Source organism: Egretta garzetta, unplaced genomic scaffold, assembly GCF_000687185.1.
Source record: "Egretta garzetta isolate BGI_Z169 unplaced genomic scaffold, ASM68718v1 scaffold248, whole genome shotgun sequence".
Classification (NCBI taxonomy): Eukaryota; Metazoa; Chordata; class Aves; order Pelecaniformes; family Ardeidae; genus Egretta; species Egretta garzetta.
Genome location: NW_009260596.1, coordinates 1,264,253 through 1,290,237, shown reverse-complemented (window position 1 = coordinate 1,290,237; position 25,985 = coordinate 1,264,253). Strand labels below are relative to the sequence as shown.

At 37.1% G+C, this 25,985-nt stretch overlaps 1 protein-coding gene across 2 annotated transcripts in view; it reads right to left on the bottom strand.

Moving 5' to 3' along the window:
* The window catches only part of AKT3 (AKT serine/threonine kinase 3), a 147,020-nt gene extending 129,971 nt beyond the window's left edge, over positions 1-17,049 (bottom strand). For both annotated transcript variants that reach the window (XM_035900259.1, XM_009644694.2), the window contains exon 1: positions 16,898-17,049. Coding sequence is in view for 1 of the 2 variants with exons in the window: in XM_009644694.2 (XP_009642989.1) it covers positions 16,898-16,943 (46 nt within the window). In the remaining variant the exon portion in view is untranslated. The remainder of the gene's footprint in view (positions 1-16,897) is intronic.
* Positions 17,050-25,985: the final 8,936 nt, after the last annotated feature.

Here is a 25,985-nt window from a genome sequence, read left to right as displayed (position 1 = left end):
TACTCTGGGAACCTACACATTCATCTGTGCAAATCAGATTTCTATACCAGAGAATCACTCATTTGAGACCATCAACCTGGCAACGCCTCTTAGTCATAACTACTATCCTGTATGTCTAGTTTGATTTTGACTCTGCATCAAAGTGGGGGGATGAAGTCTGCCTTCAGTCTTTGGCAAAAACCCAGCAAGGGTCTTCCTTCATCCTCCTGGAGATCATCTATGTGGAAGGGTTGCCTCTCTCTCTCAAGATCAAGATTTGGTTATATTAAGATTTTGTAGTATACTGTTCAAAAAACACTGCAAGGAAAATGCACAGAAAAATACACAATTTCCATAAACAACCACTTCCTTGATAACTACAACTCAGTATTTTCTAAACAAATATGTTTTCTTTTTGTTCCTAGTTTGTTTAACACAATCCAACTGAATACTTAAAAACTCTCTTTCTTCAAGGTGTGTTTTTAATCCTCTGCTCCTGAAAAATAATATGTCAATATTTTTAATGATCATCCTATAATTGTTCTCTTCAAACAAACCTTGAACAAACAATACAAGGCTACTCCTGCCAACTCCCTGACCGCAGGTCAAAGCATGTAGTAATCCTGTATTTTTAGCTCTTGAATATTTTTTGTTGTTATATACTGTCCAGCAAAAATCTCTAGCAGTGAGCCCAGGACAACTGTATTTCAAAACACTAGTCAACATGTAACTTGAAATAGTATACTACACAAGGTCTTTGCACTTCTTTTACTTCCAGACACATAACTTCTAAGCCTACTTCAGTACTACTGGAAGTACTTCATTACAAACTGAACACACAGAAATTTCAGTTGCCAAGCACACAAAAGAGCAAAAGGTCATGGAAACAAAAGGAGAAAATATATTCAGGGATGTGCTGGGTTTATTTTTCCATATAACATAACCAAAGGCTGCTCTGAATTTGGCAGAATGGACAACCTCTGATAAAATTTTATTAAACAAAGCTTTACCTACAGTCCTAACTGGATCAAACTACAGAATAGATCAGAAGCAGAATTTGTCAAAGCAGAAAATCATGACCATGTAAGCTTTGACAGACAGACAGTACCTAGATGCCTTACCTCCAATGCATCTAAACTGAATTCCATCAACACCAACTGTGTAAAGGGGATAAAAATATCTGTAAATATTTTAAAAGAAGAGGAAAACCAAATTACATTTCCTCAATGTTGAGCCTTTAAGTGCAGCTGAATTGCATTTGCAAGGTTTTCTCACCTTTACTGAGGCATTAGGAAATAAGGATAACACTGTACTGTAAGTGGAAGAAAGAGAAAAGCTGCAGCTATCAATACACCTCTGAAATGTTTGAGGAGCTATTCACTTTGCCTAAACTTGTTACCCTGCTAAGTGGAACCAACAGTCTTGGTTCACTACTTAAGACTCATAAAATGCATCTAGAAGGTGAATAGGTTGTTCAAGCTTCTCACAGGAAGCACTCATTCCCACGTCTTCAGTTGCATGTCAGTGGGATGATTCAACAAGGGGAAAAAACCCAAGCAACCCAAATTTAAAAAAAAAAAAAAAGCAGTATCACACACATACACTTGCTTGGGAGTGCTTCCACGTTACTGAGTGAAGATTTCTTTTTTTTTTTTTTCCCCTGCCCCCTGGAAAATCATAAGGGAAAAAAAAGAACACAAAACAGTGCTATTTACCAAGTCTAAGACATTACTGAATACATGCTTTGGACAAACTTAGTTCACATTGTTACATTTTAATAAAATGTTTTGCATAACACAAGATCAAGAGACATTGAGATAACAAATTTGAAAGCTTACATTTCAACTAGAAGTCTTTTATGAAATTTAAATTCTGCTAAGGTGTTTCTAACACAAACCTTTGTAACATTAGTCTAATACTAGGGCGAGTTAAAAGGCAGTGCAGAGAGCTGCTAGTACAAAAACCCTGGAACTGCTGCAAAGTGACAAAATGTAGAAAAAGATAAGAGCATGTGTTCTCAGAGAACAGGAAATCCATAGTACTGTCATTAACTGTAGGTTACGTGGATCAAATAATTCCGGATTTTTATCCAAGTGATCCTGAATTCTCTATTACAGGTTAAGCCAATCAGTGGGAATGCGTCTGAAGACTTACTTAATTACACAATCTTCTCTCTCTTTTCATGGCTGAAGAAATTATATACAAAATCTAAAATAAATGAAAATACATGACAATTAAGTACTGTACTTAATCTGCACTTTTTAATTCTGCCTTCAATTTTTAATCATCTCTTACTATCTGCAATCTCAACAGACAAACAACCCAAAACCTTCAGTTTACGACACTGAAAAAAGAAATTAAAAGCCAAACAGCCCCGTGCAGTTTTTGCCTACTCTGAGCCACTCCTTGCGCATCCGGTGGTGCTTTTTGCATGTTCCTCCAGCTGCCCAGTGGCATGCTTTCCATGACAGATGCTCTGGCTTCATTCTTAACATATGTTCCAGATGATAATTCCATCTTCTTTTCTGGATAACTTTAGAGCCAAGGGGTTTTTGAGCTGTCTAATGAATCTTGGCATCTGTTATAAATTCATTCCATTTAATACATAGTATTTTTCTAAGGCACTTGCTTTCAAAGGCATTTAGATGTCTGTACCTTTGTTGGATTTCCAGCTTTCACATCCATATGTTGAGATGGAAGGAAATATCTGAGTTGAAGTTTCACACCCTGGTCTTTAAAACATGGATTTTTATGACCATATCTTATTTAGTTGGTAAATTAAACTGTTGCCTTGCCAATTTGTAACACTAGCTCCTTACTAAAATCCCCAGATGACAGGCACCTTACTACCAAGATACATAAATTTATTTCCTTCTTGTATTCCTTTACTTTCTAGTGTAGTATTTGAGCCAGGAGTTTCCAGGGATTAATTATATTTGTTGAGATTTTTTTTCCTTACAATTACATAATAACAGTGGAAACAAAACAAGCAAACAAAAAAAAAAAAAAGATAATGCTTTTCATTTAACTTCATCTTCTGACCACTGAAGGACAAGAACATGTTGCAGCATCTCAGAAGTTGCTGCTATTACCATGGAATTTTCTTTGTTACAGAAACTTCTCGTGATTTCTTAAGTAATTAAAAATTACCAGTCTCTCCAATGCAAGCTTTCAGTATTTTTTTTCTGAAACCCTAACCTCACATTAAACTTTCTCTAGTTTTTTCTTCTTTGATGCTACTGTATCTAGCAATAGCGACTTCATTTCTATACCAAAGCTGCTCACATTCCCAGCCTATCCAACCCATCTTTTAGATGCCTCCATTCTCTGTATCCTTCCCATTTTATCGATTGCTCTCTACCCTCAACAGGCCCACCAGCTGCTTAGAACCATGCAAAAATAGTAGCATTTACCAGTGACTCTTTCAAACAAGACAGAGAGCAACTGTGGCCAAGGGAAAGGTGTAGCAGAACTAATGACCGACTTTTATACCGGGAATAACCAATAGCAGTTACAGTATGAACCCAAAGGAAAATATCTATAAAGCGTTCTAATTCTGCCATTTTTATAATTTCAAATCAGGAACAGAATCTCTGACTACAGTGGAAGCTGAAACCATCACTGCATGTTTCTCTTTCAGAAACAAAAGCACTCTTCAGCACGGCATGAGCATAAAAGGCCATTTTCTTGGAGACTATTCTTACAACAGACTGAGAAAGTTCTCCTGATCTTTACTGCTCCCAGTACCTGGTCCATATCCCAGACCCCACAGCAGCTCACACCATTCCATAGTTTAACAGGCACATCAATTCAGTTAAAATTGAAAAAAAAAAAGGTGCACCTCTTTACATGCTTTGTTGAGTCCTATCTTTCTGATTTTAAGCCTCCGTAAGGCGTTATGTACGCTAAAAGCATTTGTATTTAAGATGGTGCATTTTTAAACACCATTCTCTTCCTATATGGTATGTTCTAAATAGCATTTAATAATGTGTTCTTCAAGCATTGGTTAAATCACAGTGCATCGAATTTCTTGGTAGAGAGTCATTGTTAATATTTATCTACTCTGAGGAAAGATTAAAATGTTAATGAATGGATTCATTTCTTGCTTTGTGTATTAAAAAATAAAATATGCACACTCTAAGTGAAGAAATACAAACAGATTTTCAAGGAAATCCAAAGACGACAAGATATTTGGAGCATTTTTAAATATGTCAGTTGGCAAAAGACAGAGACTGTGGTAAGCCACCCTTTTTATAAACTGTGCATCTAATCAGTACAAAAATTTCCTCTATACTACAGCTACAAATATATTAACATCAACAGTCTACTAACCATGGATGGCTTTTAGGGAGTAAAGTGGATTGCAAGAAAGGAAAGGCTATTAATATGCTAAAACTCTAATGCAGGATCATATTCACTACAAAAAGACAAACGCCTATTGTGAGGCAATTTACCAGTGACGATGATTTCACTGAATATAAAGACTTTTTATCCAGCAAAGCTCACTTTATTATAGAGATATTTTCCTTTCGTAAGGAAAGGTCAGATACCCAGGCAGTGATGCTTATGCACTTGTGCTGCCTCTCAATAAAAAGAGCTTTTTTCTTCCCCTTATTTTACCCAGCTGTGGACTAGCAACTTGCTACCTCTTTTACAGGAAAATTCATTACAAGAAACCAACACAAATTCAGATTTTATGTTCTTATTAAGAGTAAGTTTAATTATTGAAGTATGTTCCTCAAAAACACTCAAAATACATATTCATATTAGAATTTTTTAGAATGTGACTGTGTTTGAGTAGGTCAAGCTTTTGTTATCGAAGATAATATTTATTATTATTTGCCTATCTATAGCAGATTATTTAAACCCTCACTACCAATACATTCATTATCTATTAATGACTATACCGATACTCGGGAGGCTGGCACAAAAAAACCACCTCACTCATATGTTTACGCAGCTATTATATACCACAAATAATGGACTATGACCACAACTGTTTCCCTAACTCTCTCTTTGTAGACTAAATAATATTTAAAGCCATCTTCTTGGAGAGGGTACAGGGGAACACGAAGTGTTAGAATGGATCCCTAAAAAAGCTGGGTTTGGTTTGTTTTTTGGGGCTGGGGGGAGGGCTCTTTGTTTGTTTGCTATTTTTATTAGAAAAGAGAGCTAGCATTATGGCTGTGGCAAATGGGAAACTACAAAGTGTTTGTATGTGCCTAGAGAATATGACACTCATTCGCCACGAAATTTATCTATTTGGTCTAATAAGGTCTAATGAGGTGGGGGTCAGCCTCTTCTCCCTGGTAACAGATGATAGGACAAGGGGGAATGGTTTGAAGCTGTGCCAGGGCAGGTTTAGGCTAGACATTAGGAAAAACTTCTTCACAGAAAGGGTTGTCAGGCTCTGGAATGGGCTGCCCAGGGAGGTGATAGGGTCCTCATTCCTGGAGGTATTTAAAAGAAGGATAGATGAGGTGCTTAGGGACATGGTTTAGTGGTGGGATGGCAGGGTTAGGTTAAAGGTTGGACTCAATGATCTTAAAGGTCTTTTCCAACCAAAGTGATTCTATGATTCTAATATCAGCATGGTTGCCCACACTGCTGCACATAACAGCAATTCCCTGCCTCCTTTGGAGCGAGGATGGTTGGCTCAAGCGAGGGAAAAGTTCATCAGTTCTGCATAAGCCTCTTTGTGCCAACAGCAGTTCCACGTAAAATCCTATGCACATGGTGCAAATTAAATGTGTAAGATCTTGGCTGTGATTAAAAACCATCCAAAGGGATCCCAAATACAAATGTTTACAACAAAAATTCATTTCAAATATTCATTGTGCAAGTTGAAATCATAAAGAGCTTGATCCTTCTCCAAATTTCGGTATATAACCAAACAAACCCAGAAGTAGGCTTGCAAAGAATGAATTTCAGCCAAAATCTACTTTTACGGGAATTCTACCAAATGTAGCAGAAACTTTACAGAAAACTCAAGAGGCTTAAAAATTAATACTATCTGAAGTTTCACTGGTTGTCCACCAACACAGTATGTATATTCTGAACTCTGAGAACCGTAAATATAATTTTAATCTTGAGTAATACCCAGAAGTCAACAACTCACTAGCCTCAGAAGGATATCTGTCTATCATAAGCTTTGAGTGGATTTTTTTGTGGTTTGGTTAAAAAACTCTTTTTAAACAGATTTCAAACTCTAAACCCAAGAGGATCACAAAGCTACTGTATCATTTGGATTAAGGAACCACTTAACGTTTCAAACATTAGCCAAGTCACTAGTCTGTTTAAAAATTGCTGTTTGTTTAAAAACTATAAACACACAGGAATAGGAACTAGCTAACCACCTGGTGGCATTTTTTATTTCAATCATGTTTAGGACTGGCCCTTTTCTAAACACGAACTTCAAAGAAAACCATCTTGAAATACAAACTAGTTGTGCTGCAGTCTTGGTCGTAGTGATAACTTCAGTTTTGGGTGCAGTTCTATAACCGATTTACTCTTGCAAAGGTTGGGGCTGCCACTAGAGGGGAGCTGTCCTGGCCCCCCACACTGCTGCTCGTGCATTCCCACGTGTGCCAGCGCTACTGTTTGTGCAGCTACACGGTGAGTCAGGTCAGGGAAATGATCCATCTGAAAGTTAGCTAGGAAAATAAAAATAGACTAATTTTCAGGCAGAGAAGTTTCCTGGTATGATTCACCATGTCACCATTATGAGCACAAGTGCCAACACAACCAAGCAAGAAGAGGACATGACACTTCCCCCATTTCAGCAACAGCTTCCACTTAACACAAGTTTCAAATAAACACGGAACTGCATCTATTGGGGGCAAGTTCACAAGCTCCTAATTAAAATACAGTAGTTGCTGCTGTCTCTCAAGATAAGAATAAACTTGTTCAGAAAAGTTTCCCGTGTATTAGTCAGCATACATAAACTGGCATGATATTATAAAAGCCAGCACAGTTCAAACCAAAGTGAGTGAATACAAGCTTTAAAGCAAAGCAATCAATGCTGTATGAAAGCACATCTTTTTCTAAATATTTTCATGCCTGTAAAAGTTTAATCAAGTCAAAAGAGTGTAAGTATAGGTAGAGATGTTGTCATGTTCCTATGGATTACTCTCCCAGTGATTGCTGTTCAGGGGTTTCCTCCAATCTTGCTGGAAGACATCTAGCAAAAAACCTAACCTTAAGAACTGGAAAAGGGCAACTAGTTTTTTGCATCTTATCAACAACTCCTCCCTTTGTATACCCTAACAGATTTCACCTCTTCCTCTGCAACGTGTCAGGAGGATAAACAAAACCCAAAAAAATCCACCACTTCTCCACCAGGCTGAACTTCAACTACTACTAAACTCATTCTACTTCCTATATAAACAACTACATTTTAAAAAGCATGAATATTGAAATATAAGGCACTCAGAATTTTCACAAGGATGAACAAACTCACATTCAGGAAGCCTCCAAGGTGAAGCGGCAATACTATTTCCATTTTAACTGCAGGAAACCGTGACTCGGACAAATTCAACTTAAAATCCACAATACTAAGTGCCAGATCTAAGATACTGTCGGCCCAATTACTTATATAATTTACCATCTTGCATGTCTTTCTTCATTACATAGTTGTCCATGAGTTTATCACAACCAAAAGCACAGAGCACTTGTATAAAGTAGCAATCGGATCGCTCTCTGGTAGCATGGTGCTCATTATCAAGGCCTAGTTAGCAGCTATCTGTGAAGACTATTCTTGCTTCAGTAACTTTCTTAGCATGACAATGTTGACAAAAGACCAGCAGGAAGCTATCCCCAGTAAAATTTTTACACTTCAACTGTTCAAGTGTGAATAACTGAGGATTATGGAGTTTGGTATGCCAATGTAAAAATGGTAACAGCTACTAATGAAATTGGGAACCTTCTGATTTTACACTGTTAGTATGTTACCATATTGCAATTAAATATTTTGGGGAAGACTACCCCCAAAGGCAAGACAGCCAACATTTTGAAAGTGAACTTCTGAATCTATACTGAAAAAGGGAACATGTTTTCTGACCAGTGTGCTGGCCTCTGACACATTTATTTCCTACCTTCCTATCAGTTTTAAGAAAACACTCTGTAAGAAAGCAAACTATAACTTCAGAATTTACGGTAAACAAGATGCCAGTTGCAATGATCTGATTACAAAGAAAGGTACTTAGATTTATAAAACGTAAGCTAACGCTGTCCCAATTTGCAAGGCAAGTAATAGATAATAACACTGACTATCTGGGACATAGTTAGAGATGGTACTGAAGAGAACTGAAAGAAGTGAGACTGGAGGTGCATCTACATTACGGATAAGGAGTACACATCTGAAGCAAATCTCCCAATTATCAACTATTACAAGCTTTGGCTTACGCTGTGACCACACCTCATACGCTCCACTGCCAAGAGGCTCTCAGTCCATAGGAATAGACATGACAATGAGTCCAGAGCAAAGCTCTGGAAACATGCACAGATGGTATGGACACCAAAATCTAAGCACCTCTCAACAGATTCACTCCTGTTGTGCTATATTATGTGCTAATAGACACCTATCCTGAGACCCAGGAAACCCTCCCAGCGCAAGTCAAGGTCTGTGCTGCTGGAACTGAGCAACACTGTTTTGCCTGCAGTTTCAGAAGGATCAAACTGCTCTCAGTAAGTTGGAGGCTGAATAAATCCCAGGCACTACCACCACCTTCTTTCCATGTTTTGGTGGGAAAAAAAACCTCTCACTTTGTCAACAGATTGTAGGGATGCTCAAGAAGGCTCAACAGTTCCTCCAAGAAAACACAAGGCAACCAAGACAGCACTCAAGTGGTTACAAAACCTTCCTCTGTCCTCCACCTTCTATTCATTCCCTAAATCATCACTAGCCTGATCTCTTCCCAAAGCTTATTTTTCAATATCTCAATTTGTAGTCCCCATTGCCTCTTTGATATTCATGCCCTAAAACTTTGACTTCTCAGTCCAGTCCTAAAATTCCTTCAGGACCTAGTTTCAAGTCACAGCTGTTGACCTTATTAATGTTTTTGATGATTACAGCAGGGGTAGTAGAGAAGAAGTGGGTCCCACAGAGGCATAAACTGATTGACCTAGCTGAGGTGAGAACAGGTACATGGATTGCCTTTGAAATAAAAGAAAGTACGAAGACTTGGGAGATTTGTTGGACTGGCATGTAGGTATATTGAGGGCAGATGATTTTTTTTAATGACATATCAAAAGCCCTGGTATTGCAAGAAAGTTATCCTTACAATAACAACATCTTCAATGTGAAAGTGACATAAACACAAATTATTTTAATCAACAGAGTACAGTATGCCAAAGGTATTACACAGTGTGACTACTTAAGCTTTAAGTAAAAATAAAAAGTAGGAGTTTCAATAAATAGAAAAGATGTATTGGGGAAATAGTTCTTCAAAGTCTTCCCCAACAGCTTACTTGACATCTGCTGATCACGCAGTACTGCCAGGCCAAGAGGGTTGTGAGCAGGAAAAGGGCAATGAATTGTTAATATCTTGCTCCCCTAATCCCTGCAACAGAGAATGTTAACCTTGCTTCTTTAGAAGTATTACCCTCATGGGTAACAAACTGGTGTGAATAAGAGAAACTGGCATGAATGGAGAAAACCTTCAGAACACGAGCAATACGGCAGGCATTAATTACATAGGAAATGGAACAGACATAGAAGAATACATAATGCTAGCCTGCCCAGAATACTCAAAAAACCCCATTGCCTAGGTGTTTTCCTGTGTAACACACAACTTCTTGTTGTCAGGAACAGTAAAAGCACTTTTCTACCATAAAACTCAGGACATCTGAAAGCCCAAAGCCCAAGATGATAAGCACCAGAAACATGCCTTACAAGCCACTGAAAGGATGGTAGTAAACAGGGGTTCTGTTTAGGTACTGAATTTGTCCAACTCCTTTTAAAAAAATCTGAAAATTAATAGCACCAAACATGCTGATACTCCCATGAACATTCCATTTTAATAATACCCTATTAATACAAATATAGGATAAAACCTTCTTCCCCTTGAATATATTACTGTATCTTCTATCTGATGTATTAGTGGTAGGAAGTAATTTATTTAATCAAAGATCATGCACTGAATTTTAGCCACTATCATCTACAATACAGCACCATCTAGAAAAGTGTCATTTTTACCAATCAGAATCACAACTGTACAACCATTTAAAATAAATACCTTGCATTTCAGGCTTCAATTACTACAGCAAACTGCCTTTACCTGCAGCAGCTGGTAATAATCCGAGGTGGAGAGCTGCAAAAATAACATTCACCTATTCACTACCTAAAAAGTACCTGGAATAAACAGGTATTTAGCGAAGAGAACACCCCACACTCACCCTAGTTACATCAAGTTTAAGATTTTCGCATGGTTCTGACCTTTCTTCAGGAACAAGTAAGGTTAAAAAGGTTATAATTATTCCAAAAAGAAGAGCTTGGTACTCAGCTACAAAGTGAATGGGGTGGAGGAAGGGCACAGAGGGCTCTTCTCCTCTCCCAGTGGGGTAGCTGCAGGAAACAGTCTCTAAATACACAGATCTCTGCTCAAAGTGTATGTGGAAGCAAAAAAAAAAAACGAAACAAAAAACACCAAACACCAGTGTGTGAGGTTTCCCCAACTGCAAGCAACTTTACATATTTACCTAAATCCATTTCTGCACTGTGTGTACGATACAGAAATCTCTTAACTATTTGAGAACTTAAAAAAATCTATTTAGATATATGGATGTATAAACATTTATATAAGAGAGCTTGCACTGGTTTTTTTTTTCTCTCTTTGGTCCTCACTGAGCTGCCTCTTTTACATTCATATATTTTATTGGAACTTTACAGTAATTCATAGTTTTAATCATTAGCTAGAATTAGAGTAGAAAAATCGTAGTAAGAAAGGCTTATTTAGTTCCAAGTGAAGACTTTACCTTAAACTACTATTCACTAAGACAATTAGAAAAAAACAGTTTAAATTTCTTCTACTTTGTGTAGCAGATGTTCAAGAGAGCCTATTTAAATTTGTCTTTGTTAGAGGTGTGTTAAACTACTCAAATAATCTAGACAATCTGCAAACACGATTTCTGACAGGTCGTGAATAACACAAACATTTTACTTAAAAAAAAAAAAAACAAAAAAAAACCCAAAAAAACCAAAACAAACAAAAAACCCCAAACAACCCACACCCAAACATACCATGTGAACTCAATCTCCAGTGTGTATTTCCAAAATTAACATCTGTTTGGTCTTGGTTCAACTGTAAAACCCAGGGTCTATTAAATTAAATTCCTTTGTTCTTTTTCTGGATTTGGGGGGGGATAAGGTGGAGAGGGGAAGACATGTTACCCTAGGAGTGTAAATAATTTGTACTTCAAACAACAATTGTATTCATATTTGGAACAATAGATTTATTCCACTACACTATTTATTCTTCTTGATAGTAGATATAACAACAATAAATATTTTCCATGCAGTTATTTCTCTAAAATCCCATGATACCTGCATCATGTCCTGAACTGCAAAAATGAAAACAGACCAGCAGTTGAATGAATCTCATCACAGCAAATCAAGCACATCTTATTCTATAAACTCTATGAGTTTCAAAATACTAACACTACTTCAGATAATTCAATTCTGGATACTAAAAAGTTATGAAAGGCTGTTTTTAAAAAAAAAAAAAAAAAAAAAAGAAAAACATTGAGTGAAAAGTGGTATTACAGTATTTCAGTGATAAACTATTTACAGGACAATCTCAGTAAAAGAAAGCTTCATGGTATCTGTTTTTTACCACCATCTCATTACATCAAACTTCTTAAGTTACCATGTTTAAGCCACAGCAATTTTGTACTTCAGTTCCCTCTCTATAAAATTGGTGTACTAGTACTTCTGTACTTCAGGTGAGTGTTGTGATATAAAATGAGGACACGAAAAATTCTAAGAACATATTAAAGCCACCCCCAAAAGCAAGTCAGATACATTACCTATTCCATATAATTTGGGCAAAAATATATCATGTAAGCCATGTAAAGAATGCCATGCCAAACAGCACTGTCTAATATAACACACTTGAATGCAGAAGCCCAAACAGGGGTACGGTAATTGAAGTATGACACCAGAAGCAGTGACTTAAACTGACAACATTTCACTTTGCCTTTAAATAATGACTTAGCCATCTTGTTATGCAATACACATTAGGTATATGCTCCCCATAAAAAAAAATACTCTTCCCATTAAAGAAAAAGTTAGTTGACATGTTAAATTTAAAACTGGGTCCTTTAAAAAGTTAGCATCTGTGTCAATTTTTCCTTTGTCCCAAATGATCTTTTAATAACATGGTAACAAAGACTCCTAAACCTTTTCATATGTTTAAACTAATTGAAAACTTGTGCACAGGTATATAAAGAAATTAGGTTGCAATTAAGCATAGTTATTAATGATTCTTAAATCTAATTGTTGTGACTATTATAGACCACAGACAAGGTCAACTCTACAACTCAGGAAACTTTAGCCTTAAAGAAAAAATACCACCTGAATTATATGCATAAAACCCACTTTTGCAATGATATAGCTCTAATCATACTAAGTATGTTGATCCATTTTAAAAAACCAGCTGTTTCCAAACTGATAAATTAAAAACATATCCCCCATCTGTAAAACATTAAAATTAATTTAGTAAATACAGTAAAAACACATTAATTAAAATTAAAAATACTAACTCTTACAATAATTAAAAAAACCCACTCTGCAAAATGTTGTGCTTATAAGCAAATCCAAAACGTAAAAGTCATTTCAGCAATTACTGCAGAGTCCTTACACGAACTGCATACATGTCAAACACATTTTAACTTCTGCATATCAGCAGTAAGGTTCAGATCATTTCATTTCAGATTTTTAGTCAAGATCACTTCCCTTTTCACCTGTATGCATTAGAAGGAAAAACATTGGTGTCATCTAAAAAGGAAACTCAAAGGAAGACAACACATCTCCTAATCTGGCTACTGGAATAACTGGAGAACAGAAAGAAGAAAAAAAAATTATTATCCTCTCTGAAACAAAACACACTGAATTGCAAGAGTTTCTTTACAGCAGCTCAGGGATGCAAGGCTGTGAGATGCTTAGTTCTTATCACTAGATCCAAGACAGTAAGTCACAGATGACCATAAAATCATCCATACAAAATACATTTCCACTTCTCTCTTGCCTGAGCAGAGCCCCTGCTCTAAGATGACTGTTCCACTGGCCCTCTGCTTGTACAAGTTCTGATGTCTCACAGGGTACCTCTGCATTAGTACTTTAGTTCAGACAAGGAGAGCACTTCTGCAACAAATCTTCCTACCACCCTAGTTAATTCACTTCCATTTGCTGCATGAAGCAGTCCTGGAGTGCACAAACCTGGTTCCTTTCAGATGAAACCGAAAACCACAAGATGTACCCCAGGAGCACTACCACTGCCAAAAGGGCATGGGAGCTGACAGGAGTCAGTCCAAAGCAACACCCCCTTCACTTTGCAAATGCAATGAGTGTAGATAGGTATCAGGTCCTCATCACCAATTATTTCATTCTCTGAATCTGCTCTTACTGGACTGCATTACTTGCTCAGGCACTGTGCTTCAGGGTCTCCTTTCACCTGTGAGATGGGACCTGACAGCACCTAAGGTTCACTGAGCTTCCCAGGCTTTGCTTCCTCTTGGGTTTTGTGTCTTCTGTTGTCCAAAGTTCTCACCTCCAGCCTGTCATCTCTGCCCATTTGACCGTTCACATCTAACAGCTTACTCTTCCTCGGTATATACTCTCACCACACTGAAAATTCTTCTCCTAAAGATTACTCAAAGCCTGAGTATGATCATCCTTACTTAAATAAACTTAATTCTGGCATTTCCTAACTGTGAGTGCTGGCTGATTTTAAAACAGTAATACTTTATACTTTAATGGGTTCATCATTGAAGCACACAGAGAAAAACAGAGCAATGAAGCCAATTGTGTAGTGCCACATCGACTCTTCAGTGCTAAACAGCAGGATTAAAAGCTGACAAGCGTATAGATATAGCCCTCAGCCCTCTGTTACTGACATGGGTACAGCACTAAGGATAATAAAGCAAATGTTTTCTCAGCGCATTTCACAGCCATTAAGAATTATAACACTGTGCCCTAACAGACCCGCATCTTCCCCAGCCTCTCTCTATCAGAGTCTCAACTCAGGAGAGAGATCCCCAGCTCAACTTCTAGTCCTCCCCTCTCGTTCCTACATCCAGTTCACTTAACCAGCCTTTGTAACAGCTGATGTCATTAGCTGGCTCCTCAGAACCGTTCTTCATCCCAGCACTTTCAAGTCATCCTCATACTCCTTGACTGGGTTGTGAATTGCAGAGGGAGACTGTTTTGTTCTTTTTCTCCTATCACAACCCTTCCTGACTGCTGAAGGGAACAATTTTAAGAGGTTCTCGGCTACATCCACATGACCAAGTAATTTGGCGTAATAGAAGCAGATCAGTCAACTGAAGCAGCCAGTGCCCAGGCCCCTACGTTTCCAGCATGTAGGGTTTACGAATTTTATTTCAAGTTAAATTCAGTCTGGAGCCTCAGACTGAACATTGCACTACACAAGTGGTTCAGGGCTGCCCTGGACCGATAGCTGGGGCTGAAGTTCACTTAGTGTCTGCCTGGAGAAGAGATCCCGCGCTCAGCTTCCTCCCGGAAGAGCCTGGTTTGCACCTACCAAACCACCCTGTGAACTGAGCCAGTGAGTGTCAAGTGGGGATGATCAGAGAATTCACTTTAAAACTGTAATAGCATGATGGCTCGCGGAAGCAGGGCAGCTTTACCCAATCCCACAATGCTTCTTGGTATAGAGAGAGAATCTTTAGCTGCCAAAATAGTGTCTACTGAGCATATTCCAATTTTCAGAATATAGATTAAGGTTGCATACTTTTTCTTGGCAACAATAAACAAAAGCACTTAACAATTTTGATTGTCTTGCTCCAGAGCAAGGTCAGGGTAGAAGTTGTAATTACACGAAATGTATAACCATTGAATTAAATGCTCATGAATTCTTGGCATTGGAAAACACCACTGCACTTTTCCTTTCGTTTTCAGAAACAAATACAATGAATGCTTTAATCCACCAAAAACCAGAATAAGTCAGACACAGAAAATTAAGGACAATATTAGACCTATATTAAAAAAAAAAAAAAAATCCCACTTAAACCTACACAGTTACCTATAGCAAGAAGGAAAAAAAACCATACATTCACTCAAAGTTAATTAAAATAAGGAAAAATGCTTGTCATGAAATGTCTTTACTTAGAAAAGAAAATAATTACTAACAAAACTGACATCAAAATGCCAACACAGTAGGCTTTTCTTCAATTAATAGTAAAAGAGCATGAGGAAGAAAACCTTTATTTTATATTTCAGAATTGCAAATATTCGTTAAGACATTGAATTTCATTGTACGTTGTCCTTTTCTGGACCCCAGTGATTAACATATGCATATCCAGTGCTGACAGAGTTGGTATCAGGGTGTAACGAGTAACATTACAGGATGGAACTGATGTAATGTAAAAGAAAATTATTTGCATCATCCTAATAATTTTCTAATACATTTGAAAGGAATTTATATGAAAGAGGCAAAAAAGGAAATCAGATACCCAAACCAAGTAAACAACAAGAAGATGGGAAGGAAAAATAATTTAAAATTTTAAATAGTTCCTGTCATGTACAATTTGATTTTTTTATACATATAAATGTATATTTCCAAACAGGAAGCAGGCCTTAAGCTTCACATAGTTTAGCCCATTTTCATCTACAATACCCATAATGCATCCTGAAATACAATTTATGCAGGAATAATAACAGAATAATAAACTTTTTCTCTCATTCTCTTGGCTTCTTTGACATTTAATGTCAATCTGCAATAACAAAGCTAATAATGATCTTTGTCTTCACACACTGCTATTGAAACAAAGCATTTCTTTGTAAATTAAAGGGTAATTTTGTTCCCACTATTCCAGTCTAAATCTTTCTGGGCTAGAATCACAGAAGCTCATGGCATAAACCACCCTATAATCCAGATCACCTTCTCTCTGCAAGAAAGATGATGTTCTTTTGGAAATAATCATGTGCGCAACCACAACCCAAAGCAGAGCAGCACAAAGCATGGAAGATTTCATCCCAAGTTCATTACATGATACAAATGCCAGATATTTCCAGAGGTTTACCATTCGAAGCTTAATATACAGCAACCTTCCCAAATTTGTAAATCACATGGTGACACATTATAAAGTGACATCTCAAGAATTTACAGGAATTCAAATATAACAGAAAAATCATACTTTTGACTGGCTTATAATTAGGAACACATTCTTTAATCATATGGCTTCCGGGTCTGTGAAGTAATTAGGTGTATGCTAAGCTTTATGCAAGTATGTTGTCTTTATAGGGACTACTTGTATTTGTAATACAAGCTGAGACACAGTGAATGATTTTGGCATCTGGGAAGTTTCACGCAAAGTATTGCATCCGCAACAGCTTCCAAGCAACCTTCGACTGTGCACCTCTGTTCCTACCTCTTCCAGCTGCCACAACAGCCTGCACTAGTCTGATACATGGGTGATAGCAGCTGCTAGAGCAAGGTTAAGTGGGAATTATCGAGTCCAACTTCCTCTTCACTGTCAGTTACCCCTATAAACAGGGGCAGTGCTGAAGGTTAAGTATTAACAAGACCAAGGCCTTAATGGCCATTAATTCCATATGGTCAGATTAGCTCGCTGCAGACCAGAAGATAAATCAAGAATGCTCATATGTGTAACCATGTAATGCCACTGCACACAGCGTATGATACGTCAGAAGAACTTTCCATTAAAAGGTAGAACTTACCCCTCTTCTGAACCCAGCCTTCCTTCACAATGGTAACATCGCTCATGATGGCTCCACTCTGAACCCCCAACTCAAAAGAGTATTTCTTTGAGTTATCAGCTTGTCTGTTTGGCTCCTCTTCTGCAGCTCTTCCCAATTTCTACTGATGAGTCAGCCTGGAAGGAAATATTAGAGAAAGAATTTACGTCTATTCTGTTTTTCTCACTTGACAGCCAACAAAAAAAGTCTTTGTTGATGTCTTCCACTGACTGAGCTCATATTAAAAATCTGCCTTTTTTTTAATTAACCACATAACCGAATCATGTTTCTAGTCTTACAGCACATTTTCCATGAGCACTGTAATACTTAAAAGAAGCAGAATGCGTTAAATTTTAAGTTCTATGGCACTTTTTATAAAAGGCACACAATAAAATTCTCTTGTACTAATGCATAGGATGCTGGTAAATGAAAGAGTGCCGGTACTGCTTCACAGGTCCAACCCTAAATCCACAGGAGCTTTAACCATTCCCATATTTGTCAGAATCCACACAATGGGCAAGTGGTTTCTCTATTATGGCTACATTGATCATATCAAGAGTGCAAGAAAATGGAAAGAAGGTTCTGTAAAGGAGCTTAAAAATAAAGCCTGAAGTATTATGGATACAGTTATCCTCATAACTGTTAAAATCTGTAGTAACCAGTTTACTAGGCATGCAATTAGGTTTTTTAAAGCTTTAATTAAAAAAAAAAATAGTAAAGACTACAGAAATATAACATTCTTCCTACTTCCACTATAACTTCATTATAGCCCATACAAATCCTTAACTTACAGAAGTTTTTAAAACCTAGCACCATCTGCAAGTACACAAACAGAAAAATGACTTCTTAGGAGTACAAATTAACCAAAAAAACCTGATGTTTAGGTTATGAAAAGAAGGAGCACACATTCTCTCAAGGCTCTAAGCCAGACAGTGACAAGAGTGCTCTTTTCCTTTTTTTTCCCTACAAAGCACAGCTTGCAGGGGACAGGAGGGAAGTTAGCCCTGGAACAGGACATGCCACTCTCAGCAGCCACAATCCCTCTTCTGACCACCCCACTCCCAGAGTACCTAACAGCTGGGAAGAAGAGATAAACAGCACTAGAATCACATAGGAAGGGAAGCCGGAGGGCACAGGAGGTTTCCTTTTGCCAGCAGACTGCCATTCTCCCCTCCATCCTTCGAAATAAAGAGAAGCATTCAAATAATGCTCATCTAGAAAAGGGTGGGAAGCCAAGATTTCTCTGATGGTGGAGGAACACCTTTCTCTGGCTGTACACACAGGAGCACGTGTGTAGACAGTGCTAGCATGGAACAGGAACCTGCATGCTGGTTTAGTACTATCAAATGCAGCACATACGTATCCATTTAGTAGATTGACCAAGAAATGTAAACACATGATAGAAACAACTATGACTGTGCTAGAAGCAATCTGTGCAACGAATGAATGGAGAAGGGACTGGGATATAAGTTGTTTTAATCCAACCAAGTACAGGCTAAAAACTGAATCATTATACATATGCAGGTTATTTCTTATTTATCATTTGAAAAACATGTATTTGCACCACACAGCAGCTAGATGGAAGGCTACTTCTGTATGGATGCTGTGCAAAATAAAACTCAGTGTATTTTTTTCAAGTACAGTCTGATTTTACAGAAACACTGAAGTGTGTCCATTTTATGGTTTTGCTTTCACTGAACTATTTTTTCAAAAACATGCAGTATTTCAGCCGCACAGACGTAAAGCCCACAATGCTAATTTCATTAATACTGCAAAGTTTAAGTAATACTGAATACAGTGCTTCTGAGACATCTCCGTGGCACTGGCAGATATGACAGTAAGACCTACACAGGTGATACACAGCCTTTTGCACTGGCATACCTTGTTGCGCCTAAAAGGACACCGGACATCCGCTTTTACACAACTGCACACTGCCTTAAGACTTAAATATCATTTAAGCTTTCATAAGAGTTAAAAGAAACTGTTACCTACAAGGTTTTGAAAGGACACGGGACTGCTTCATTACTGTTAATTGATCTCACTAGCTTTAGCTGTTTAGACTTTGTATTATGTAAACCAGTACAGCAAAAATAACCAGAACATGCATTTCCACATCCTTCACCTTACTAGGATGAGGGTTATTTTCTGGGTCATGCATTATCAGAACTCTTGTTTGTGGGCTTCAAACTAGAGATACACAAGTCTATCAGCTGTGCGTGGGAAGAGACCCTGACAGATTCAGACACGCGCCTGAAAGCAGGCTGCAGTTTTGCCGTTCTGGATCATTGCAGCACAGTATCAGCTCTCACCACAAACACAGAAATCTTTACAAAGCCAGAGGTGAGTGTCAAACAACTACGACCTAAAAGCAGCTGTTGTGTGAAGGAGGTGTAAGCACATTAGCATCCTAATATCTGACTTAGGTTCAATTCTTTACAAGACTTTCATTGCATTCCTTAAGAAGTGATCACAGATGACTTTTTTCCAACTGTAAAGACAAAAGAAGCAATGTAACACACACTATTTAGCTTGGGCTGGCACATGCTGCAGTATGTTTTACCCTTTTGGCAAATTTAATGTACTTTGCAATTTTGGTGTGTGCTTATGAAAAGCACAATGATTTATTTTTATTGGTAGAGACTAAGGTAGAAGAAATTAACTTCTGTACTAAGTAGCAATAATCTTGTCTGCCCACATACTGATCAAGTCCATTATTCCAGTAGACACACATTTTTAATGAATGAACTTATGCTTAGAGCTCCCTATTTATCCACTGATTACAATTAAGTTAGTATAACTCAATCAAAACCTGATCTATGACCGATTTTCATGTCAGCCAGTGTCCCAACAACCTCACATGTATGTCTGTAGGATTGCATCCCACCCATCGCATGTACTACTTTACTGAATTTTGAACAAAACTCCCAAAACACAAAAATCAGACAAACATGCTGACAAAACTGACTGAATTATCTCCAGTTTACCTTCACAATGTTACCAGAAACAACTTAAGTAGAATTATCAACAGTTGTACGGTTCTATTGATTGCTCCTTTAATGGGTAATTGAAAGTCAAGCTGAATTACATAGGAAGCTGAAGGAGATAAATTGAAGCATTAAAAGACTAATGAAAATAAAGGTTATACATTCACACTACACTTTCAAGAAACCATTTGTAAGCATCTGTAATATTATCCCTTATTAAATTCCTTTGAGGCTTTCTAAAAGCTGTATTCCTTTACTCTGAAAGTCACTCAGCAAAGCTCTAAAAGAGCAGAATTTCTGAGAATTACTTCTCATCATGACAAAAACTGACCTTAATGAAAAATAGTCATACAGAAACCTTCTTCCCTGAAGATGGAGGAGATTAAAGGATTGTCTCTAGACGTAAAGGAGTTGCCTGAAACACGCGGAACAAGAACTCTCATGTGAAAACAGCATTTCATCTGTAGTTCAACTATTCAAGAAAAGCTACAGAAATGTTTATTCTGCACAGCTGGCGTAGAACTTAAATACTCGTTAGCAATCAACTCTGCTCTCCCTATGCACTTCAAGTTTCAGAGGCTGGTATATAGTAATTTTTACAATTTCCCTTATTGCTATAAGATGAACCCACAGAAATAGGGGAAATATATGTAAGAGCTGAAATCGAAGATATTTTGCATTCCAGCTGCTTCCTACAGGGAAAAAATTGACTTGTTTTTACGTATGTTCCAGCAACTGGAGAACAGGTTGCATTGGTTTCTTTTTCCCCACGTAATCAAACAGAACTTGGAAGATACTTTTCCAACAGTATATTGTGTGTATTCTGCAGACAGTATCTCATAGTCATGTATACGGATAACATGTTTGAGAACCTATTGTCTACATGCTTTATGGTGCAGGTGTAAAAATTTACTCCACCACTGTTAGTCATGTGAAGAAAACACCTGTATTGTTTTGGATCTGGTAAAAAATAGTAAGACTTTTCCATTCTTCTTTGGAAAGCTATTAAACCACTTTTATAGGATTAGATCAATCAATTCAGCACTCTTCTATAAAAAGCTAGTATTACACTTCAAAGTTCCTAGCTTGAGGTAGGAGTAGAGGTTGCAGAGGCATCTTTCTGAGCAAAGATTAAGCAGAAACTATTACACACAACAGAGTTCCAGATCCCACTGACAAGGCTCACAGTTTTCCCAAGCCATCGTGAAAACTAGCCAATACCTTTTCAGTTTTCATCTTGAACTTCAACAGCAATATAGAGAAAAAACAGCTCATATCACGATGCTACTGTATGGGAACTATAAGACCAACCATTAAAATGAGCAATGGACCATTCAGTAGGAAGAAACCTTTTCCTCAACTTGTATTTTTAAATTAAAGGAGGCTCTCATGCCCATCACAGCAGTCACGTACCTCCACAGACCCAGTGGATGGGGAGAAGGAAAGAAATCCCTTCCAAGCAGAAGGACTAAAAACAGTGGTTCAGGTCTACACTTAACAACCACTATGCATAAGTGAATAATCATAGAGATTCATAAGAACAGACAACACTCCCTTGGAATCTGGGCATCCTCCCATCTCCCCCGTGACAAGAGACAGCTGAGTAAAGAAGACAGTGCCCATAAATTCAGTGTAAATTGCATGATTCAGGTCTCTGTTGTAAGAACTTTCATAAACACAGGCTCCGACTTTCAACAATTTTGGAACTGAGAAAAAACAGATACTCTCACATTTACCAACTCAAGTTACCAGAGAGAATACCAACAGGATCAGTTTCAGCATTTCCAGAAACGATCTCTATAACTTCTTGTGGCATTATCAACTTAGTGATTCATCCAACCTTATCCTATTAATATGCAAGGCAACTACCATTTTCCCTTTTTACAAGTTTGTTTAATAAAGTGTTTGGGGAAAAGAAAAAGCAAGTGCATCTTTCTGATTCACTTTGCCTGACTCACTGAGATTCTTTGGGTCCTCAACATAAGCAGAGCCAAATCTCATCATCTGTATGTCCTTGTTTCTCAGAAAGGTAACTGAAAAATTTTGTGCGTGCACACACAACGCACACACTACCAAAAAACAAGCAGCTTTCAGTCATCCTCTAGTGGTTTCCAACACACACACATTTGTTTCCCTGCTTTGGGGGCTTTTTTGGGAGCAGATCAAGCTCTTAAGAGGTTCTCTCAAATCTGAGTTTGAATGCTCCAAGACAACCGAACAGGCTGTAACTGTCTCCAGTGCCGGTTGCAACCAGACAGCGAGGAACTCTAAACTAAAAAGAGTTGTCTTTAGGATTGGAAGCTGAGATCCAAGTTTTATTTATATGAAAAAGGCATGCATATCCTCTTCCCCTACCAACGTTGTTATCTAGAAGTCTGGTCAAACAATTAGAGGATATATTGCACATCATCAAAAATTACACAAAAGACCATGTTGCAGAGCAGAGATTGCTACAAAACCTACTAAATCAAATTAGCCTATATTGCTAATGGAAGGACCACATTCAGTTGAGTGCTTTATGTAAAAAGTATAGAGTATTTACACAGACTTTTACGAACTGCCTACTCTGGAATTCTGGTTGTACTTCAAACACAGCAGAATGGATTATGTCACTTTTTACGGTCACAGGAGGACTGACTGATTTAAATACTATCACTGCTTAGATTGAGAAAAAGGAACCTGAAGTCAGATAGTATTTGTTCAACTTAGAGTCAATTTAAAAAAAAACAAAATAAAATAACACCAACAAAATGATCTAAACCAACACAAAACAAAACATGTACTGGTTTGACAAGGTAAAGAAATAAAATCAAAAACAAACAAAAAAACCCAAACCAGGACTATTAAAAGACAATAGATCCTAAATTTATAAAATGGTAATCTACATGTATGCACAAATAAGACATTTAAAGATACCCCTAAATACTTCCTAAGTAGAAATGTTCATACTTTACAAATTTTAAAATAAATGTAAACAATTCCAAGATATCACCATAATAAGCACTGCAAGTATGTTTTAAACTATATTTTGTACTAAAAGCCTCAATAACTTTAAGAATATTGGTATCGAAAATGACTCCTAACAACTTCATTTCATAACCCTTGACTTGGAATAGTGAGGGGGATAACAGGAAAACAGCACTGCCTACACCGTCTGGCAAGGAAAAACAACATACTTTGGAAAAGATAAATAGCTCTTTTTAAAGCACGCTTACACGTATGCTTTGTGCCTCAATATTTTCAGTGTTCTCTTTTGACTTTCAGTATGTCAAAAAGCTGCAAATACCTAATACATGCACAGATAAGCCTAGTTAGGAGACTACAGGCACACTGAAATAGTAATACACAAGTTCGATGCTTTATTTAGATTCTGCAAGTGAGTAAGTTTATCAGGAAAGAAACCATCATTCTGTATTTCTTTTCCTATTATAATGACAAAGCAAGTTATTTTAAGGGACAAAGGTATAATTAAAGTAAGGTGAACAAAGCCACCCTTGCCTTTGTTTACCAAGGTATAAAGGAAGTTTCTAAATGTAACTAAATTGTTTCTTTAGAATCCCACGTGAAACATTAACAACCCATTGTTTTGCATTGTGTCTATTGACAAAAATGCTTTAAATCCTTCTTGTCCCCCCCAGTCACATAAAACAATAACTGAAAATCAGACAAACACAGAGTGATAAAACATATTAGAGGATAGGTCTGAAATTTAACCAAAGAATACATTTAAAGTAGAAAAGGTGAAGGGAGAGCTAAAGTTATGCATCAAAAAAAAAAAAAAAAAAAAAAAAGAAGTTACTGAGACAATGAACTCGGGAGAGTTTTGAGACTTAAAGGAAGTCAAATCAAGGATTAGCTGAGCTGGGTATCACAACTATGATAATGTTACTCCACTTAACCCTTCAAAATACATGTAGTAACTTTAACTTGCTGAAGATTAATGTAGGAATACTAATTCCTGCCTTTTTAAGACAAGAGTTCCTTTGCCCTTTAAAAAAATAGTTTAGTAATGACTCAAGCAACCAAGCAGAATTAAACCCAAGTCCCATATTTTTGAAACAAAGTAAAATTGGCTTCCTATGTCTAGAATACTCTGAAAAAGGTAATCTAATTTTCAAAAGTTCAAAGAACCTAGAAATTCCTGTTCATTCTGAGATGAGGGATTTTAAAAGATATCTTCAAGAGATACAAAGTAAAGTTTCATTAAGCTCATGTATTTAATTATTTGTATGATAGTAACTTTTCTTCAGCACAACATGTATTGTGTATAAAACACCAAGCACACTGTTGAAGATAAAATACAGAAATATGTGAAGTGCCATAAGTAACAAGAAAAGGAAAGTACTGAGATAAAAACATGTTCTCAAACTATGAATATAAAAGATGGGAAAAGTTCAATGACATGCCTACCAAGTAGCTTTCTTTTAAATTCTCATAGTAGGATTTATTTATCATCTGGATATTGAACAAAATAAATTCTACATTGCCTTGCAACAATAGGAATGAGCTTTGTGATTCCTTCCTACAAAGCAATCAAACATTGCTGAACCTACTGTCAAATTCTGACTCTGCAATATGGCTAGAACATAATCAACTTCTAACCTAAAAGCTTAGGATCCTCCTGTTCGCCTTCAAAACCCATTATTCTCATCAACTCGAGACCTGAATTTCCTAAGGACAGAAGGAATTCTCTAAACCTTACATGAAGATGGTGTATTTTGCAAAGGTATACATTTAAGGCCAGATGCAGAGCTCACTACATGAAGGTCTTTGGCAACCGTTACACAAAGAGCCAGATTACATGAAACTCACACATACAACCTGAACTCTCTGCCTCAAACTGTATCAATACATTTAGAAAAAGATATAATAATTTTAAGAAAATCTCGCAAAGCAAGCTGCACTGATGACATATCTCGAGAAGCACACTAAATGTTTAGGGGAAAAAAATTACGTGTGTTGTTAGAAATTGTTTTACAAGATTGCTGGGACTCTACTGAGAAATACTGTATTAATTCTGTGGTGCTAAATCAGCTGTACAACAAGTTTTTGACTGTTGGGCACTGCCATTGCACACTTACAAAAAGGCAGTGGTAAGACCTTCATTGATCTCTGTGAAGCTGAAGCAAGCTCTTCATCTCTGCTCCTGCTACAGAAGGCACTCAAATAACTTTACCATATCCACAAGGCAGGGAAGTCTGACAAACCATGCTGTCAAGTCATTCAGACAGGCATATGAAATATTGACGTCCCAGTTGCATTTTTAAAGGAATTTTAAAATTACCACTGTTCTTTAGTCAGGATAATACAGAGGGGGAAAAAAAAAAAAAAAAAAAAAAGATATCACGGGGCAACAACTTGTTCTTAATGCTATTTTTGATCAGTATGACTCACACTTAGACACTCACATAGAAATATGTGGAAAAAGAGGATTGGTCAACATGGGCTCAACATATATTAAGTTATTTAATCTAAACATAGTAAGTGTTGACACAAATAGTATCAAAAATCAAAGAAATATTTAAAGTGACTAAAAGTAAGCATCTTCATATATAGGAGCCAAAAATGCTTACTCTCGTTGACAGTAACATTTAATGATATTCAATCCCAGGGGGATTTTTTTGGAAGTACTGACTTTGCCACAGCTTCCACCTGAACAACACCTTTAAACAATACAGACAAAAAGACTCTCTTTGAAATCCAGAGCATGCATCAAAACTGCCTGAATGCCCATACTTAACATCAATCTAGAGCTATGGAACAAGGACAAAATGCCAGATAATGAACTACTACACCCTTGCATTTTCTGCCATCTTTTTATTACTATATATTAGTGATTTGTCTACATAAGCTTTAATTTGTAAATTCTTCTCTTCATATAGGTAGCCTGGAATGTTATTCATACAATTAGGCAAGATGAAAATATAAACCAAAACTTTAAAGAGGATTTTTTACACTATGTAAAACACTAAAAAGTTAACTTTCACATTCAACATTTTATTATTTGCGGGTAGGTTTTTGTTTCCCTGGCTTTAACAGTTTGGGGGTTTTTTTAGACACTTGGAATCAGCTTTTCCATTTACGAT